At 36.5% G+C, this 21224-nt stretch overlaps 1 protein-coding gene across 5 annotated transcripts in view; it reads right to left on the reverse strand.

Moving 5' to 3' along the window:
* The window catches only part of RAD18 (RAD18 E3 ubiquitin protein ligase), a 139109-nt gene that overhangs the window by 18842 nt on the left and 99043 nt on the right, over positions 1 to 21224 (reverse strand). For 2 of the 5 annotated variants that reach the window (XM_016424473.2, XM_016424475.2), the window contains exon 12: positions 4096 to 4152. The exons of 2 other annotated variants lie outside the window; for them this stretch is intronic. In XM_016424473.2, coding sequence (XP_016279959.1) covers positions 4096 to 4152 — 57 coding nt within the window. The remainder of the gene's footprint in view (positions 1 to 4095; positions 4153 to 21224) is intronic. One more of the 5 variants, XM_016424474.2, reaches the window with a different exon arrangement.

Consider the following 21224-nt stretch of genomic DNA (forward strand, 5'->3'; position numbering starts at 1 on the left):
ATGGCCACCTTCCTTTGCATTTTTTTCATTATTTCCCTGGATTTCCTTGGTCTTTTGTTCTTCCAAATGAATTTTGTTATGGTTTTTTCTAATACAGTAAAAAAGTTTTTTGGTAGTTCAATGGGTATGGCACTAAATAAGTAAATTAATTTGGGTAGGATTGTCATTTTTATTATGTTAGCTCTTCCTACCCATGAGCAATCAAAGTTTTTCCAATTGTTTAGATCTAGTTTTAATTGTGTGGAGAGTGTTTTGAAGTTGTGTTCATATAGTTCCTGTGTTTGTCTTGGCAGATAGATTCCTAAGTATTTTATATTGTCTAGGGTGATTTTAAATGGAATTTCTCTTTCTAATTCTTGCTGCTGAGATGTGTTAGAGATATATAGAAATGCTGATGACTTATGCAGGTTTATTTTGTATCCTGCAACTTTTCTAAAATTGATGATTATTTCAACTAGCTTTTTAGTTGATTCTCTAAGATTCTTTAAATAGACCATCATATTATCTGCAAAGAGTGGTAGCTTGGTCTCCTCATTGCCTATTTTAATACCTTCAATTTTTTTTCCTTCTCTAATTGCTACTGCTAGGGTTTCTAGTGCAATGTTAAATAATAGAGGTGATAATGGGCATCCTTGTTTCACTACTGATCTTATTGGGAAGGCTTCTAGTTTATCCCCATTGCAAATGATGTTTGCTGATGGTTTTAGATATATACTGTTTGTTATCTTTAGGAAAGGCCCTTCTATCCCTATGCTTTCTAGTGTTTCCAATAGGAATGAGTGTTGTATTTTGTCAAAGGCTTTTTCTGTATCTATTAAAATAATCATGTGATTTTTATTGGTTTGCTTGTTAATATGGTCAATTATGTGGATGGTTTTCCTAATATTGAACCATCCTTACATTCCTGGTATAAATCCTACCTGGTCATAATGAATAGCGTTTTTGATCACTTGCTGGAGTCTTTTTGCTAGTATCCTAGTTAAGATTTTTGCATCTATGTTCATTTAGGGAGATAGGTTTGTAGTTTTCTTTCTCTGTTTTTGACCTGCCTGGCTTTGGAATCAGTACCATATTTGTGTCATAAAAGGAATTTGGTAGAACTCCTTCTTAGCTTATTCTGTCAAATAGTTTGTATAATATAGGAATTAATTGTTCTTTGAATGTTTGATAGAATTCACTTGTGAATCCATCTGGTCCTAGGGATTTTTTCTTATGAAGTTCTTTGATGGCTTGTTCAATTTCTTTTTCTGATATGGGGTTAAGTATTCTATTTCTTCCTCTATTAATCGGGGCAATTTATATTTTTGTAAATAGTCATCCATATCACCTAGATTGCCATATTTATTGCCATATAATTGGGCATAATAGGTTTTAATGATTGCCTTAATTTCCTCTTCATTAGAGGTGAGGTCTCCCTTTTCATCTTGGATACTATCAATTTGGTTTTCTTCTTTCCTTTTTTAAATTAGATTGACCAGTACTTTGTCTATTTTATTTGTTTTTTTTTTCAAAGTGCCAGCTTCTAGTCTTATTTATTAAATCAATAGTTCTTTGACTTTCAATTTTATTAATTTCTCCTTTGATTTTTAGGATCTCTAATTTAGTTTGCATTTGAGGATTTTTAATTTGTTGACTTTCTAGTTTTTTAATTTGCATGCCCAATAAATTCATTGACCTCTGCCCTCCCTACTTTGTTAATCTATGAATTCAAGGATATAAATTTCCTCCCGAGTACTGCTTTGACTACATCCCATAGATTTTGAAAGAATGTCTCATCACTGTCATTTTCTTCAATGAAATTATTGTTTCTATGATTTGTTCTTTAACTAACCCATTTTGGAGAATTATATTGTTTAATTTCCAATTAATTTTTTATTTACCTCTCTTTATACCCTTATTATTATTTTCATTGCACTGTGATCTGAGAAGGTTGCATTTATTATTATTATTTCTAACATTGTTGTTGTTCCTAGAATAGTTATTCATAAAGTTCCCAGCATTATTTCTAAAATTACTGAACATTTGATTCTAGCACCTACAATTTATCAGTGTCCCCTTTTTCCGCTTAAGTAACAAGTTGATCTCTAGTTTGTATATTCTCGCATGAGACTCATTGATACCCCAAAACTTTCCTTTTCAAAGGATCTCCCTTTTCAAATTTATCATTTTTTCCCTTTAATACTTTTATCTCCTTTCTTAATAGATCTACTAAGTCACGATCATTGGGATCTTTCATTTTATTATGACCATTATATACATATATTTCCACTCTCCTTCATTCATCAAGTTCCATATTCATCCAGTTAGGACAACTGGTTTTGAAATAGTCCCTGATAACCTTGCAACAATTTTTTGCAAACTGCCTTCTCTATTGTCTAATATGTCTTTCTCTGGTCAAATCTATGTCTATTTACCTTCCTCCCAGTTCTATAAGTCTGTCCATGAACGATGAAGGATTTTCTACTATCTCTTGTTTTAACTTTTCAATTTTTGTCCAGGTACCAGTTCTACCAGAACAAGCTCTCATTGCAGTAAGTACTGCCTCCCTAACCTGACATAATCTTTCAGTCCTGGGGATCGTTAAAGTCCCAATGAGGGTCAATAGAAGGCCAACAAACTGAGTGCATTCTCCAATTAGCATCATTTATAAGTCTGATAACTTTATCTTTTTTCCCTTTTGAGTCAGTAATTCATCTAGATTTTCAAAATCAACCCAGGTTGGACTGAATTGCCTACAAATTGTTTCTAGCTTTTTTATAACTGCTATAGACTCCTCCTCAAAAGAAGGGGAGCTTCACTTAAATCCCTCAATATCCTGAAGGGTAAATGGTCTTTGACGCCCAATAGTTACCATCTTTCTTAGGATTAAAAGTCACTACTTCTCTTAAAGGGAGTAGGCTAAGGTTTGTATCTTCTTTCTTTTGGTTTTAGCTGCCTTAGGGGGAGAATTAGAAACAGTAGGAGAGGCAGGTTGGGTCAAGCAAGAGATAGTTTCATTTTGTTGCATAATAGTTTTAGCCATTTGAGAGATACTATCTTCAAGTTGAGCAACTTTAGAGATAGTTTCATTTTGTTTTTGTTCAGTTTTAATCAATTGAGAGATGAAATCCTTAAGATATGCAACTCTAGTCTCCATTATCTTTCAGTTGTTTCCTTTTCTTGCTAAAAATTAAAAAAAATTAAAAAAATAAGAATTAAAACTAAATACTTGATATAATTGGTATCTTTGAAACAATGCAGACAGCACAAATACTCTCACATAAGCAATACTAACCAGAGACAATCCAAAATGGTAAGATGTAAAATCTCAGTGAAGGTCCCCAGTAGTGGGAGTTATTTAAGGTAAAGTGGCACCTCCTCCTACACTAACTGTGCTATGATATCAAGCACCATGGTTACACTTCTATCCTTTTTCTAATATTGAAAAGAACAGAAGATCAATAGATGAATCAAACTCCTACCTGGTTTGCCAAGCTGTGGAGTGTTAAAAGTTTTGGTAGGAGTTTGAACAAAGGTCAGGAGAGCAGACAAAACAATTAGTTTATTTTCAGGAAAGTTCAGATAGGAGATTGAAAGGAGGAAACCGAGAGTAATCTTATAACTATATCTAAAATCCCAATGCTAACTAAAGATTTCTAAAAACCCTTAAATCTAACTGCCTTCAAGGGCAGGTGCTTCTGCCTGGCTCAGGCCTAAGTTCTCTATACTATCTAATTAAAATTATATTCACTATCTAACTACCTAAGCAGATCTACAAGCATTAATCACCTACCACCTCCTTACAGGCTGTTAAGGCCTTAAATCCGTTTTCTCTATCCCCAACTGTCAGTTGGTCTCAACTGACCGTCTCAGAGACACAGAGACAGACTCCTCTCTCTAGGGAACCCAGAGACAAAAGACTCTGTAAAAATTGCTCCTTTACTTAACTCCTCCTCTGTCTCCTAGGTAATGGAACCTTCTCCACTAGCTCACAGAGGCTGTCAGTTACTGATTCTTATTGAGAAATCTCTCTCATAAAGGGACAGAGGGAGAGATAAAGAAAACTCTTTTAACAGATCCACTGAAGTATTCAGAGAAGTGACTATGAATACTTACCTTGTTTCTGAAAACTCCTTTTCCTCTATGAGGTCTCTTATGATGTCTGAGCTAGAGCTAAAAGGACATGTACATAGGTTATCATAAGGCATTTATTAAACCATCTGAAAGCTGAGCTGCACTTTGGCAAGACACGGAGCAATTTAAAAAACCCATAACTGCCCCTAGAGCTTACAGTCTTATGTTAATAAAATGCCATTAAATAGTTCCTCATGATTCCAGATTTGGGCACTACATACATAGTGGCAGAATCTACCCCTCTTATTATAATAATGAAAACTCATATAGATAATAAACTTTATCCACTTAAGAAAGCATTTTAATAGTATGACACCATACAAATGGGCAGAGCTTCTTATAAGCCCAAGCTGCTTCTCACTCCCAAAGCCATCTTTTCTTTTTTTTTTAATTTTATATTTTATTTGATCATTTCCATTCATTATTCATTAAAGACAAAGATAATTTTCTTTTCCTCCCTCCCACCACCCGTAGCCAACGCGTGATTCCACTGGGTATCACATGTGTTCTTCATTCGAGCCCATTGCCATGTTGTTAATATTTGCATTAGAGTGTTCGTTTAGAGTCTCTCCTCTGTCATGTCCCCTCAACCGCTGTAGTCAGGCAGTTGTTTTTCCTCGGTGTTTCTACTCCCACAGTTTTTCCTCTGCTTATGAATAGTGTTTTTTTCTCCTGGATCCCTGCAAGTTGTTCAGGGACATTACACCGCCACTAATGGAGAAGTCCATTACGTTCGATTATACCACAGTGTATTAGTCTCTGTGTACAATGTTCTCCTGGTTCTGCTCCTCTCACTCTGCATCACTTCCTGGAGGTCGTTCCAGTCCCCATGGAATTCCTCCACTTTATTATTCCTTTTAGCACAATAGTATTCCATCACCAACATATACCACAATTTGTTCAGCCATTCCCCAATTGATGGGCATCCCCTCATTTCAAAGCCATCTTTTCAACATGATGCTCTGCAGCTATAAATCTTCAGATGTCTCACTGTGACGAATTAAAAGTTGCACGTGGCCCAAATAGCAATGCAACAAGTAAATCACAGGAATTCCCAGTGATGACCCATGCCCAAGAAGAGAGGAAATTCATTGGTGCAATTTATATTAGACAAGAAAATAGGCCTGTCATGAGATCTGATAAGAAGAAACACAAATAAACTGAGAGGTCTTCTCTGGTACCCTTGAGGAAGTCCTTCAGCCAACTGAGTTGAGCATCTGTGGAGTGTATAAAGAACAAAGGAAAGACTCATATAGAATGAAAGGATATGGGTAGGTGGGTTGTATTTCATTTTAATAGAAGAATATTCACACTAAGATCAGAAATCCATCAAAGAGCCTTGAGTCCATAAAGGCTGGTTGAAGGAATTTGAATGTTTAGCCTTGAGAAGATTGGTTTGGAGGGGTGGAGAGAAAAGGGAGGAGATAGGGTGGCTATTTTCAAGTATTTGTGAGGCTATGACATGAAAAGAAGTAGATTTGTTATCCTTGGCCTCAGATGGAAGAACTAGAAGCAAAAAATGGAAGCTACAAAGAGTCATATATAATTTTACAAAAAAGAGAAAAGAAAAACAAGAAAAAAAAGTATGGACAGAATGAGAGAGAGAAGCCCTAGGTTCCCTTTCACTTTAGCTTTTCAAGCAAAGGCTAGATGATCACTTATTAGATAGTTCAGGAGATACTTTTCCAGGTATGGGTTGGAATAAATGTTTCTGAAAAGTCCTTTCAAACTCTGAACTCAGTAACTCTTATTCTGTGAAATGCTGATAAAGAAAATAGTGTAGGGAATATAGGGAACCCACATGATTTTCCTGTAAATGTAGACATTGAAAATCCAATTGCTTGATATAGACTATAGTTGCTTAAGGGTAGGGCAAAAGGGGAAAAAAAACTTATAGGAAAAAACTGGCTGAAACCTCTTTTTACAGAAAATTATTTGTCCAAAGTGATATGGGTAGTGAGTGGCAGAATCAGGTTCTGAATCTGGATACTTTGACAATAAATTCAGTAGTCTACGTGCTAAAGAAGTGGTAAACACCATTAACACTAACAATTTATGCTATAATTCCTTCATGTTGCCTAGGATCAAGGAAATACAAAAGTGTGTAACCTTCCACTACATTTAGGAATTCTCTTTGCAACATTCTTAACAATTGGTTTAATATCTGTTTGAATATAAATTAGTTCACTTCAACAGGCTTCTTTTTCCTTATCTTTAAAATGAGATTAAATAAGAAAATAGATGATCTATTAGGGAAACCAGGTTAATGGAGCACAAGTTGGATCTGGAGCCAGAAGACACATTTGATCCCTATTCTGCCACACACCACCTGAAAGATTTGGAGTAAGATATTTAGTTAACTTCTCTGGTCCTCAGTTTTCTCATCTATAAGATGAAAGGGTTGGGCAAGGGTATTTGTAGGCACTTTCCAGTTCTAAATCTATGTTCCTACAATCTCTTCTTTTCCATAATTCTATCATACTAACATTCAGTGAGACCTAAGCTATATTCAACCCTACTTACTTGTACCTAATTGAAGCTCTTTCTGATGTGATCAGAATGGGCAAGAAATGGAGGCTGGATTAGATATGGCTGCAGTGCTAAGTGACTGATTGAAAATGACTTTTTCCAAGTTTCCTAAGTAATATTGATGCAGGATGGAATAGTGGAAATAGTGGTAGGTTTAGAAGTCAGGAAGGCCTAACAAGCGACACATTGTAATCTAAGTCTCTATGATTTGCAAGGTATTGTGTTAGGACTCCAGATAAAAAGGAGTTTATATTCCACTTACTATGTGACTATGGGCAAGTTACTCATTCCTTCCAAGAGAAAGTTTTCTCATATATAAAGCTAGAATAACAATACCTGTAGCATCTACTTCACAAGTTGCTGTTGTAAAAATGGATATTCCCTGGAGTGGTTGGTGGTGTATCAGTAAAGTGTTGAGAGGGTTATAGGAACAGGAATAGGGTGGGAGGGAGCCCAAGCTAGTATGGGTGAAGTAACTGTCTCTCTCCCTTTCCCCTGTGATAATAGGCTGTCAGTTATCACATTGTGCCCCTTGAGGAAATGGCTGAGGGAATTTGATGTCACTCTCCCCTGTCAGCTCCACTTGTGGATGTCTTCCATGCCTTTCCCTCAGAAAGGATCTGGAGGTGGACCCCAGTATGGGACTCAGCCACAGAGGGAATGGCCTCAGATACTCCTGTTGAGATCTAATCCTAGTTCAAGGAGTATCCTCTTTTATCTTGAATTGATAGACTTGACAAGAATCTGACTGCTTATACTATTTAATAAAAGAATTCAGGTAACTTGGGAGAAGGAAGATGGGGAGAGGTCACCCTAATATTTCACTACCTGATCCATTACTTGGGAAGCTAAGGTTCTGCTACCCCAAGCTTCTTTGGCCCTTCCCAAACTAGTTGAAGCCCATTATTATTTATATAACTAAGTGGCCTAAGCAACTACAAGGGGACAGGGGCTAGGAGGCTGGAAGAGCAGGGAGCAGAGCTCTCTCCCTGAGAGTCCATAGCTCCCCCTTTTGGGGGTTTGAGATATCTTCTTCTCTGTTGTGAGGTAGTGGGAGGAATCAGATTAAGGAAAGGTCAACTGTAGGGTTGAAATTAGGGACTAGATCTTCTCAGGTGGCTTCGAGGAACCCTCAGCTGCCACAGGTGAGGTCCAGCCTCACTTGCAATTCCAGGGTTTCCCGACAGGTGGCGAACAATCAGTCAAAATAAATAAAAAAGGGAAGACAGCTTAATCATTATGGCCATGGGACTGCTTTGCATCTGATAGCTGCTCCCCCATTCCCGTGCCTGGTTTTTATTTTTATACCTATTTTCTTGGCACTCAAATACACATAATCAAAGAGAGATAATTGGAAAAGTGATACATTAACTTTTAATAAATCACTTAATTAACATTCTATGTTTTTGTATTGTGATTATAGACAGAATAAAGGTTACACACAAGATAAATTATTTTGTCACAGTGGCTTAATTTTCTCATTATCCTGTGAGAAGTTTTGAGCTTACAAACAATCAAGGAAAATTACTTATTGCTTTTAATAAAAACAGAATAATTAATCAGCAGTTCTTAAAAGACAATTCAACAATCATATCATTGAGGTTGAGGGGTACTGGGAACACAATTCAAATTTAGACTGGGGGCTTCTAGCGAGTTTCTGAGTTACTGATTTGTGTAATGGAGTCACTGAGGCATACTGAAGCTTGATATACATGTACTTATTGTATGGGTCTCTATGATTGATTTGTGTACTGGCTTCATGAGATTAGGTTTCTGTGAGTGGGAAAGTTTTGGGCTTGGCCTGTAGCTGCGGTTTTGCTGGGAATTATGTACCTAAATAAAAGTTAACCCATGATGTTTAAGGGTCTGATCTTTTGGTGATGTTTTGGGGAACTAGGGTTCAGGTGTTTTGCTCTTGCATTATATTTCTTTTGAGACAAGGAGGAATAATAATCATGTCAATTCATAGATAAGGGGCATTGATGAAAGAGGTCATGTAAAGGGGAATTGAGTGGGCAATCACATCTCGCCAAGGACCACTCTGTGGTCTCCCCAGCTACCACCCTGTGACTCTGTCAAGGCATCATGGTCTGATGGCTCCCAGCACTCAGCCCCCCAAAACCAGTTCTATCCACTCCATGTGTGTGATAAAGGTCCCGGGTAATAAGTCTAAAGGCTCCTCAGAACAACCCCCCAGGACCAAAATTTTTCCTCCCAGAAGTTCTTGCTCATCAACTGTCACTCACTTTCTCTCTTCCTTATGTCAGGGTTCCAAATCTTCTTCCCTACCCCCATTCTTACACTATGGTTTAAATGAGATTACATACTGAAAATATTTTTAAAACCTTAGAGTACTATATAAACATCAGTTATCATCTACTATTAAAGGAGACAGGTGTAGGGGTGGCTTTACATTTGAAATAGGCAGTTATTTATATGAAATTATGTGAAATAAATTCATGGAAGGTCCAGAGTCTGCCAAGATAACTTAGCCTGTCACAGATACATAAATAAACTTCATTAAAAGTTTGTTCCTATGAGTTAAAGGATTGTTTTCTATCAAACTAAAATAATCCCAAAGGGCAAGCACAGTAAGTTCTCACCAGTTGCTTATATGTGTGTGAATTAGTGTAAATTCTTTACTACATAACAACTACCTATAGGTAGATTTAGATAGAGAAGGGAAATAGAGCAAAGTAGAAGTTCTAATGGGATGAGGTAAAGGGTAATAAAAAAGGAGGTGGGAGCCCCAAGGATAAGCTTCCTGCTACTTCACAATTTTGCTAAGGATCAGCTCTGGTTAGGTAGATACAGATAATACTCAGTCCTTGACTAAAATCCTGCAAAATCCAGAAACTTTCCACAGGTAAGATTTAAGGCTATCATACAGAATATTTACACTCTTCCTAAGGCATTTAAATGGAAATTTTAGGCTGTACTTTATTTAAGTGGATTAAAAATCAAATTCAAGTTGTGAAAGTGGAGTAAAATGGAGAGGTCATACTTGGTACTACTTGTCAGATCTGTCCAACTTTGATATATATGGCCCAGGACCCAGAATCTCCCCACTATTAAAAGATGAACTCAGGAAGTTGAGAGAACAGGTTTCCTTTCCCTTTTAATGCAATAGTTACAAAGCATTCAACCCTTTCCAGATAAGTAAGCAAAACTGTCAACCCTGTCAACTAACTCTGTATGTTGTATGATCAATTTACACTGGAGCTTTCAGAGTACCAGTTAAAGCCACTTGTTCGTTTGTTAAAGGAAAATATTTGCTGTACATTAAGGACACAAACCTAAGAGGTTTCTTAGTGATGTGATGCCACATCAGTGAAAACAGATGGTAGAGGAAGAATTTTTTAAAAGCCATGAAAACCTCTGAAAGTTGCCTATTCCTTTCACCATAAATGAAAATGATGTCAGCTTCCATTTTGAGTCACCAACAAGCTGGTTCTCAACAGTTCCTTAACTTAAACTGCAGTGACCTTCATTTCCACTATTTCAACCATCCAGCATAATAGCCAGGCCTCAAGTAACCTCAGTTACTACCTTTGATCTCGGCAGCATTTGATACTGCAAACCACCCCTTCTTGAAAATTTCAATTTATCCTTAATTTTGTGGCACTGAATTATCCTGATTCTCCTTACTTGTGGATGTTTCTTCTATATTCTCCACAAGTGTTTCCTATGTTCTAAAAGGCTGTGCCAGTGGAGAACAAACACATAGATTCTCCAAAGCTGAAATAGCTTACACAGGAGTCTGGTACAGGACTGTATGTCCACTGATCCAGGCTGACCCTGGGTAAAGAATTTTTCTAAAGGACTGCCCATCTAAAGGAATGCCCAGTGGGGAATGGCTGAACAAATTACAATATACTATGGAATACTACTGTGCCGTTAGAAATCATAAAAGAGAAACCTGAGACTTATAGGAATTTAACAAAGTGAAGTGAACAGAGAACAATTTTTATAATAAAAAATCAACAATAGGAATTTAAAGGCTTGTTGACTTGACAAGCACACTAAAGATAAACTTTGAAGCACTTAAGAACTATGTTCAATGGAGTTATCAACCATGATTCTGGAGAAATGACAATAACAAATGTCACTAACTTCCAGAGAGAGAGGTGAAGGATGAGACTCATATTGTTAGACAGGGTCAATATGGGGATTTGTTTTGCTTGACTATGCCTATCTGTTACAAAGTTTTTCTTTCTCTTTTCTTTTTTTAAGTTGGGGTGAGAGTGGAAGAGGAATTTTAATTGAAAATAAAATTAAAATTTTATAGTCATATAAATTACCAAAGACTTTTTAAAAATTCCCTAATAATAAATGTTTTACTTTTTTATTTATCTTTTTAAATTCTGAGCTTACCACCAAAAAAAGGAAGCATTTTCATATATCTAGTAGAACAGAAGATTGTCTGTGAAACTACAGTATTTCTACCCTCTACAGCTTACTTTTCTTTCCAAGTATATAATAAATTCAACCTGTTTTTCAAAACACTCCTGTTTATCTGTGCCTTTTTCTAGCCTTGCTACTCTTCACTTTACATTAAATATATATATTAGTGAGCAGCTACGTAGCTCGGTAAATTGAGAGCCAAGTCTTGAGAGAAGAGGTCCTAGGTTCAAATCTGGCCTCAGACACTTCTTAGCTGTGTGACCCTGGGCAATTCACTTAACCCCCATTCCCTAGCCCTTACTGCTCTTCTGCCTTGGAACCACGTAGTATTGGTTCCAAGGCAGAAGATATGGGTTTGAAAAAAATATACTGTTAAATGTAAAATAATTTGAAAATTGCTTCAGTGACCTATCAACTTGATTCCTACTTCAATCAACTAAAACTCTTCCTTTCAAAGTTACGAATAATCTCATAACTGCCCAAATTAATGGTCTTTTTTTTAACTCTCATCATTCTTGACCTCTTTAAAGTACATGACGCTGCTGACCACCCTCTCCTCTAGGATACACTCCCCTCCCTGGAAATGTCCCTGTTTTCCTCCGGGTTTTCTCCTAAGTATTTCTCAGAATCCTTTATTAAATCGATATTGTAATGCTCCCTAATTGTGGGTGAATCCAAAGGCACACAGAAACACATCTGTTGCTTTTTTCTAAACAAGATCCTACTGCCAAAATCAAGAGAAATGATCAACTAAAAATTGTGGACAAAAGTAAGATCTTGGCCTACCTGGATATCTTGGTCTCAGGATTCTGCTTCACTTTACTGATGCCAGGAATTGGATTACTATGCATGCCGTTGCCAGCCCTGAGCTTAACTTTTCCTCTATCACCAGGGTACAAAGTCATCAGGTCCTGCTATTTATCTAGTGCTACTGGTACACACAGTACTTTAGAGAAAGTAAAAAGCAAGCCCATGACACAAAAATAACTCAGCTTAAGGATTAGTTACAAGGGGTTTTTTAATGCAATGTTTTATCTTTGCCCTGATTTTACCTCTATCTCTTCCTCAGTTATTTAATTAGGACCATAGATTCAGAACTATGTGGGACCTCAGGGATGAGAAAATGAGACCCAGAGGAGTTGAAAGTCTAGTCTCTTTCCACCATACTGGGAATTATTTTCTTAAATTTATTATTTGTTTATAACAGTATTTTCTTTTTAAAATTTTGAGTTCCAAATTCTCTCTATTCTTTCCCACCACAATGAGAAGGCAAGCAAAATGCTAACACTTAATCATATATGTAAAATGCAATATTAGCCATTTCATGAAAAAAACATGAGAAAATTATATTTCAATTTGTAATTAGGGTTCATCAATTCTCTCTTGGGAACTAGAGAGCATTTTGTCATCATGAGTCTTTTGGAATCATCTTGAATCACTGTCTTTCACAACTGATCATCATTACAACATTGCTGTTATTTTGCACAAAGGTTTCCTGATATTTCTCACCTTACTTTGCCACAATTCACAAATCACAAATTCCAAGTTATTTTGTTTGTTTGATGAAACTATTTCCTTGTCATTTCTTATGCCACAAAAGTCCTGCATCACAATCACATGCCACAACTTGTTTAGCCATTCCCCAAGTGATAAGAATTCCCTTAACATCCAATTCTTTGCCATCACAAAAAGAGCAACTACAAATATTTTTATACATCTAGGTACTTTCTCTTTGATCTCTGGGGTACAAATGTAGTAGTGGTATTGCTGGGTCAAAGGGTATGTAGTTATATAGCCATTTGGCCATAGTTCCAAATTGTTCAGAATAGTTGGATCTGTTCTTAACTCTACTGACAGTTTCTTAGTGTGCCTATTTTTCCTCATCCCTTCTGGCATTTTGCATTTCTGACAGGTGTCAGGTGGTACCTCTGAGTAGTTTTAATTTACAATTCTCTAATCAACAATGATTTGGAGCATTTCTTCATGACAATTGTAAAGGTTAAATTTAATGGTTGGATACAATTTATTTACCAAAATAGAGGGGAAACAATAAAGTAGAAAAATGTGAAAGAGGTTAGAGAAAATACTGATACTAGTCTTCATCCAGGAGGGCCAGTAGTGATTAATCACGCGGCCTCCCCCGAGATGGAAGCTAGTCTCTCAGGAAACTAGGAAGGGAGTCAACCTTTTCATTCACCCAATCAAGTAGTCCAAGAGTCAGAGTCTAAGTTGAAGTCAGTCTACTGAAGTCTACTGAAGACTGAAGTCACACTACAGTCTCCAATAAGGTTCCTCAAAGACAATCTCCAGGAGACATTCTCCACAAGACTCAACTTCACCAGATGGCCAGCCCAAGGATTTTTGTGGCTTTTAGAGTGGTTTCCTATCCCAACCCCTTTTCAAGGGGGCCAATCACAGTTCCCAAAATTGTTACACCTCTGAGTTCTCACCTTTGGATTCACACATGTGAACTCTTAAAAGAATTAAAAAATTTCTGGCTGTTTGAGTTAGGAAAAAGGGTGGAACTCTTCCAAGTATTTTGCTGGCTTCTTACCTCTAAAGGTGTTAACTCTCCTTCTAGGAATAAGAATTTGTTGACTTCCCTTACTTCAGGGTTAAGTATGGATGTATTGCTTTTGTTGATTAATTCAAAAGTAGACAAAACAGAGTTAATCCTGTCTTCAGTCTATCAAGGCACTAAGTAAGGGTACTTAAGTTATTGTTATCCCAAAGTGTTAACTACAACCAAGCAAAGAGAACAAAGGATTCCCTTTTCAAAAGTGCAAACTCAGAATAGACAAAGAGAATCAAGAATTTCCTTTCACACTATAAATAACTTTGGTTTCTCTGAAATAGCTCTTATTTTTGTAAATTTGACTCCGTCCCCTATATATTTGAGAAATCTGCTGTAACTTCACTGTCTATAGTTCCTTAGCAAAATATAGTTTTCATGATTATCTCATTAGGTCTATTTTTGCTTTTGCTTTTTTTTTTAAGATCATGATTGTTACCCCTGCCTTCTTTACTTCAGCTAAAGTATCATATATTCTGCTCCCTTAATCTGCCCTTCCTTTTATCATCTTTTTCCACATTACCTCTTATCCCCTTCCCTTCTCATTTTCCTGATGGATAAAATGGATTTCTATACCAAAGTATGTGTATGTATTCTTTCCTATTTGAACCAATTCTGTTAAGGTGCAAGCACTTCCCCAACCTCTCATTTTCCCTTTCACTGTAACAGTATACTTCTTTCATGTAAGATTTTCCCTAGTCTACCTCCTTCCTTTCCTCCTCTTCCAGTGCTCCTGGAATTAGTCTGGTTGTATTGTATATGTTTACTAGTCCTATCCAAATATTTCCTCCTTAAGGACAGAAAACAGGTACTACTTTAGTGTACAATGACCACTTTACAACATTATGTGTTTCAAATAAATACTGGTAACCATATAATATAAGGTAAGGATGTGGGTCAAACAGAAGGAAAGATTAAATATTGACATCTTCAGTGTCTGTAAATTTAAAATGGATGGAAATGGGTTGATTTATTTCAAGTGATCATTAACTATACTACTGTGGGCAAGAATTCCTTAAAAGAAATGGAGAAGTCATCACAGTCAATAAAAAGGTGAGAAAAGCAATCGTCTGGTATAATCTTAAAATTATACAACATCTGTTCGAAACTAAGGCAAATCTAATACAAGTCTATGCTTCTACCACTGATGTCAAAGAGGCCAAAGTTGCTCAGCTCTATGAAGACGTGCAAGATCTTCTAGAAAAAATACCAGAAAAGGTTGTCACATTCATCTTAAGGGATTGGAATGCTAAAATAGGAAATCAAAAGATAATTGGAAAAACACCTAAGTTTGGTCTGGGAGTACAAAATGAATCAGGGAACACTAAAAGAGTTTTGTCAAGATCGCTCACTGGTCAGAGCAAATACTATGGACAACACCAATATCAAAATCAGACTGATTACATACTTGGCAGTCAAAAGTGCAAAAGACCTCTATACAGTCAGCTAAAAAAGAACAGGAGCTCTGACTGTGGCTTAGATCATGAACTTCTTATTGCAAAATTCAGACTTAACATGAAGAAAGCAGGAAAAATCATCATACCATCTAGGTGTGACCTATGTATGTAATATCCTTTATGAATATGAAGTAGAAGTGATAAATAGATTTAAGAAATTAACATTTGTAAATGGAGTGCCTGAAGAACTAGGAACACAGTGTAAATCTTGAAATCTCTCAGACTTGTGAATGTTAAAAATTTCCCAATCGGGGAATTCTTAATTGGAACAAATTCCCTACTGAGAAACATTCCCCATTTTGATGTGAGAACTCGCCAGAGTCAGAAATGGGAGGACCTCTACTCCAACCATACTTAAGACTGCTTTAGGGGAGAAAACTCCTTGAAATGGGAGGACCTCTACTCCAACCGTACTTAAGACTGCTTTAGGAGAGAAAACTCCTTGCTAAACAATGAAAGTACTTGGACCCATGCTTATAATAAGGCAAGGAGTTCTTTGAGCCAGGACTGTTTTTAGAATTGATACAATGGGATGCTAGGTACCTAAAGGGTCAGGCAAGTTTTCTCTTGATGAGATTAGTTGACTCAGCTGTGTTTTCTCTCTTTCAGACTTACTGAGGAGATTGGTCGACTTAGCAGGAATTTAGATGGGCAGTCCTTTGGAAAGCATCTACAGTGATTGGTAGATGTAGGGACTTAGGGGAGGTGACATGGGAGAAAAACCCCTAAATAAGAAAAAGCAGAATCTCTTGAGGAGATATCCTTTTGGAGGAATTCCTTTTGGAGGATCTCTGATGAGGACCCCTTGGGAATAATCTCTTGAGAGGCTCTGGAGAAGGGAAGCTTTTGGAGGACAATCTCTAAGGAGGTCTCGCTGGTGCTCCTCTAAGGGGATTCTATCCCTCTGGAGGCCCTGGAGAGAGGCCCTTTGGAACAGTCTCTGGCTGGAAGGCTCTCTGGTGAAGTCAGCTGAGATGGAGCTGGCCTGGTGTCACTAGAATCCTTGTTTAGGCAGACCTTGTGGTGAGTGTTAAAAGACTGACTGACTGATTCTCTCTCTTAAGACTCAGGTCTAGGCCATATTGGCTTGAGGCCCTTCATAATTATTCCTTTCCTACTCTTTCTCTAATTCCTCATTATATTATTAATTAAAAATCTCTATAAAATCCAGTTGACTTGGGTATTTGAATAATTGGGAATATTTCCCTGGTGACCACCTTATATTTGATTTAAAACCAAGACACTGTAGTGAAACATATTTTCTGCAGTCAAATTTACTCACCCTCTCTTATACCTATCCCAATTTATATCTTCCACCATTTTAACTCACTACAGTTTATGGGCTTCACTATTTTAAATCTCACAACAGGTTTACAGTATTGTACAGGTGATAGCAACAAAAAGCACTCTAAAGAAAAAAGAACAAGAAAACAAAATGGCTGTCTGAAGAGGCTTTACAAATAACTGAGGAAAGAGGAAGCAAAGGGGAAAGGAGAAAAGGAAAGAAAAACTGAACTGAAGGCAGGATTTCAGAGAATAGCAAAGAGAAATGAGGTTTTCTTAAATAAGCAATGCAAAGAAATAGATGAAAACAAGAGAATGGTTAAATAAAGAGAGATATCTTCAAGAAAATTAGAGCTATTAAGGGAATGTTTTAGGCAAAAATGGACATAATAAAAGACAAAAATAGTAGGTACTTAAGAAGAAGTGGCAATAATATACAGAAGAACTATTTAAGATCTTAACATGACCAATAACCACAATGGCGTGGTTACTAGAGACACATATCTGGAAGAATGAGGTCAAGTGGACCTTAAGAAGGATTATGAACAATAAGGCTAGTAGAGATGACAGAATTCTAGTTAAACTTTTTAAAATCCTAAAAGATGAGGTTATTAAAGTGCTGTACTAAATATTGCTGCTAGCAAATCTGGAAAACAGCAATGGCTACGGTATTAGAAAAGATCAGTTTATCACCCAGTCCCAAAGAAGGGCAATGACAAAGAATGTTCAAATTGCCATACAAGTACACTCATTTCATATGCCAACAAGGTTATACCTACGGTCCTGCAAGCTAGACTTCAACAATATGTGACCTGAGAATAACCAGAAGTGTCAGAGGAACTACTGACCAAATTGCCAACATTCACTAGATTATGAGAAAACAAGGAAGTTCCAAAAAAAAACATCTATTTCAGTTTCATTGACTACACTAAAGTCTTTGTGCAGATCACAACAAAATGTCATTAAGTCCTCAAAGAAATAGGAGTACTGGATCATCTTAACTGTCTCCTGAAGAACCTATATGCAAGTCAAGAAGCAACAATTAGAATTGAACATGAAATAATTGGTGGGTTTAAAATTGGAAAGGGCGTTGGACAAGGCTGTATATTGTTACCTTATTTATTGAACTTATATGCAGAGTAAATCATGTGAAATGACAGGGTGGATGAATCTGAAGTAGGAATTAAGTTTTCTAGGAGAAATATCAACAATTTCAGAAATGCAGACAATACCACTCGGATGGCAATATGTAAATTATCTTGATATGCTTGAGTTGTCCTACTGTGTGGGGGATGAAGATGGGCAAGACTGATTCTATTTACCTGGGACTCAGAGTGATTTGGAGAAACTGACTTTCATTATGACCTGGAGTAACCTGAAGAATGGACTGTCTTTGAAAGTAATAGCCTGGATGAGGGAATCCTAGAAGCCAGACCTCTCAGGGCCGGGATGCTAGACTGGAGCTGGGTCCCATCGGACACTAGTTCATTCCATGCCAGCTTTCAGAGTCTCTCTAGTATGAGATAACCAAAGTCCTTACAGTTTGTACAAACATGTCTAGTCCCAGAATTGACATCTTTGGTCCCAGACCCTTTATCTCTGATTGAGTTGTGTTTTTTTTTTTGTTTTTTTGTTTTGTTTTGTTTTTTTACTGCTTAGTTATCTAAGTGTTATCACTTAGTTTCAGTTATGGGACACCTGGCCCTAAGATTCACTGGAGTCACTGTATTGCCAAAACCTTGAAACTGAGTTATTTCATACTTTTACTTTGCTACCTTACGTCAATCAAGTATACCAAAGAGTCTTTGCTCCTCCTTGCATCTAGGAATCCACCACCCGCATTCCTGGGAACTCTCCATACCACCTCACATCCCTACCTACATCAGCTCCTTTGCCCACCTCCCTTCTCTAGAAGATTATGTAATCTGTTCCTTGCCACTTCTGAGCTGAGCTCCTTTAGCAATAGTGAGGAACTCTGCATGCACATGTATGTCCTTGCTTAATAAAGATTATCTTAATTTTAAAGGCAGTATCTCTCTTGGACATCTTTCTGTTCTGGGAAAATGGGACAGAGGTCTCTTGGAGTCTGTGTACCCAAGGTATTTGCTCCCCCTTGGGGGGAAAGAGAACCAAATTCCATAGAGTAAGTACCTCAGTTTACAGCAGAAAAGTGAAGAAGCATTAAGAAGTTTCTTGATGATGGTGATGAAAGAGGAAAGTGTAAAAGCAGCCTTGAAGCTTAACATCAAAAAAACTAAAATCATTGCAACTGGTCCCATCACTTCTTTACAAACAAGGAGAAATGGAAACAATGTCTATTTTTATATCCTTAGGCTCAAAGATCATTGTAAATGGTGACTGCAGCCATGAAATTAAAGAGATGCTTGCTGCTTAGGAAGGAAAGCTATGGCAAATCTGAACAGCATACTAAAAATCAGACATCAATCACCATGCTGACAAAGGTCCATATAGTCAAAGTTATGGCTTTCCCATTTAAAATGCATGGCTGTGAGAGCTGGATTCTAAGGAAAGCTGAGTAATGCAGAACTGGTACTTTCAAAATGTGGTTCTGGAAAAGACTTGAGAGTTCACTGGTCTGCAAGGAGATCAAATCAATCAATACTTAAAAAAATTAACTCAGACTATTCACTAGAAAGTCAAATATTGAAGCTAAAGTTTAAATATTTTGGCTACATAAGAAAACAGGACTCACTGGAAAAGATCCTGATGTTGGGAAAGAGGAAGGCAAAAAGAGATGGAGACGGCAGAGGATGAGATAGATAGTGTCACAGAATCAATGAACATGAGCTCGGACAGGCTTCAGGAGAAAATGGAGGATAGAAGGACCTCAAGTGCTATGGTCCATGGGGATCATGAAGAGTTAGACACAAGTGAATGACTGAACAACAAAACTATATAATTCTCCTTAGAACCTCTTCCATAATAGGAATTTAACATTAGGACTGGTCAATATTTTTCAGTTCTAGGTATTTACATATATTTTCTAAAGAAAGTCCTTGTATAAAAACAATGAAATGGGGAACTGTGCATATTCTAAAAGTAATGCAAAAAATAATTCACCTAATGAAAGTGAATGAATTTTAAAACAAAATAGAAAAATGTGTCAATTAATATACAAAAGTCAATTCATCAAACAATTTTCCCCCCTCTGTGGTCTTTCCCAGAATCATCAAATAACAAAAAATTAGAGCTGAAAATGAGTTATCTAACTTATTTAAACTTATATAACCCAGCTCTCATATGTTACAGATAACACATCAAGCATTAAGACTAATGTTTCTTGTGATTACTGGGAATTCTTTTGGGGTTTATCTTAGACTAAAAGGAAGACTACCAAAGTTCTTTTCAACTCAGAAATACTCTAAAGTATATATCTCTTGAGTTTTAGTTTCCTTAATTATAAAATTATGGGATCAGACTAGATGATCCCTAAGATGATCTTAAAATTCTACATCTATGATACTGTGATCTCTGGTAAAAATGTTATTTCCCAAACCTTACAAATTTAAGCTTGGACCAAGAAAAAAAGCAAAAGACATAACACACAAAAGATTTAGTTTATTTTTCACAGCTGCTTCAAGTAGTTTCCCATTTGGAATACCTCTTTTAAGAGTAGATAGCAAAGAGTCAATTAGAAAATTAATTGAAATAATTTCAACAGTTACAGAATATAAATCAACATATATGGTCAAATTTTACATATATTAACAAAATAAACTTAGCAGAAAAAGAGAAATTCCTCTTAAAAATAACTGCTGATTCTACAAAATACTGGGATATTTCTCTAAGGTACACACAAAACCTATATTAACATGGATGTAAAATAGGCTTTATGAAAATATACTTGGAAAAATAACTCCTTGTGGTTAGGCTATGCTAACATAATAAGAATGACAAAACTACATAAATTAATTTGTTTAGTCAGTGTTATACCAACTACTAAAATATTACCTTACAGAACTAGAAAAAATAATAAAATTCATCAAGAATCTCAAAGTAGGGGGCAGCTCAGTGGCTCAGAAGATTGAGAGCTAGGTCAGGAGACAGGAGGTTCTGGGTTCAAATTTGGTTTCAGACACTTGCTAGCTGTGTGACTCTGGGCAAGTCACTTAACCTCCACGGCCTGGTCCTTACTGCTCTTATGCTTTAGAACCAATACAGAGAATTGATTTTAAGGTGGAAGATAAGGGTTTAAAAAAAAAAGAATCTCAAAGTAAATAATAAAACAGAAAAAGTAGGAAGGAAGGAGCCCTACTAGTACCAGATCCCACACAAAACTATAAAACAGTAATGAAAAAAGATGATAGGAAGGTCAATCAGTGGAACAGACCAGAAACATAATATGTAAAAGGAAACACAGTCACCTAGTGTTAGAAAAAGAGCCCAGTACTTGGGATAAAAACTATTTGTCAAGAATAGCTGGGAAAATTGGAAACAAGTTTGGAAGAAACTAAATTAAGACCAATATCTTACACTATATACCAAGATAGGCTCCAAATTGAACCAAGATTTAGACATAAAGGGTTACATCATGAACAAATTAGAAAAGCAAGGAAGATATTACCTTTCAGATCTATAGATCAGTAAAGAGTTCATGATCAAGGACAGGATTAAAGATAAAATGAAAAATTTTCAGTACACAAAATGAAGAAGATTTTGCACAAACAAAACCAAATAGTTAAAATTTATAAGAGAAGTAGGAAAGTGGCAAAAAATTATCTTTGTAGCAAGTATCATTCCCAAGATAAATGTAACACTACTGTGCCATAAGAAATGTTGAAATAGAAGGTTTCAGAGAAAATTGAGAAGACTGGTGATGCAGGGGAAAGTAAGAACCAGGAGAA

Source organism: Monodelphis domestica, chromosome 7, assembly GCF_027887165.1.
Source record: "Monodelphis domestica isolate mMonDom1 chromosome 7, mMonDom1.pri, whole genome shotgun sequence".
NCBI lineage: Eukaryota > Metazoa > Chordata > Mammalia > Didelphimorphia > Didelphidae > Monodelphis > Monodelphis domestica.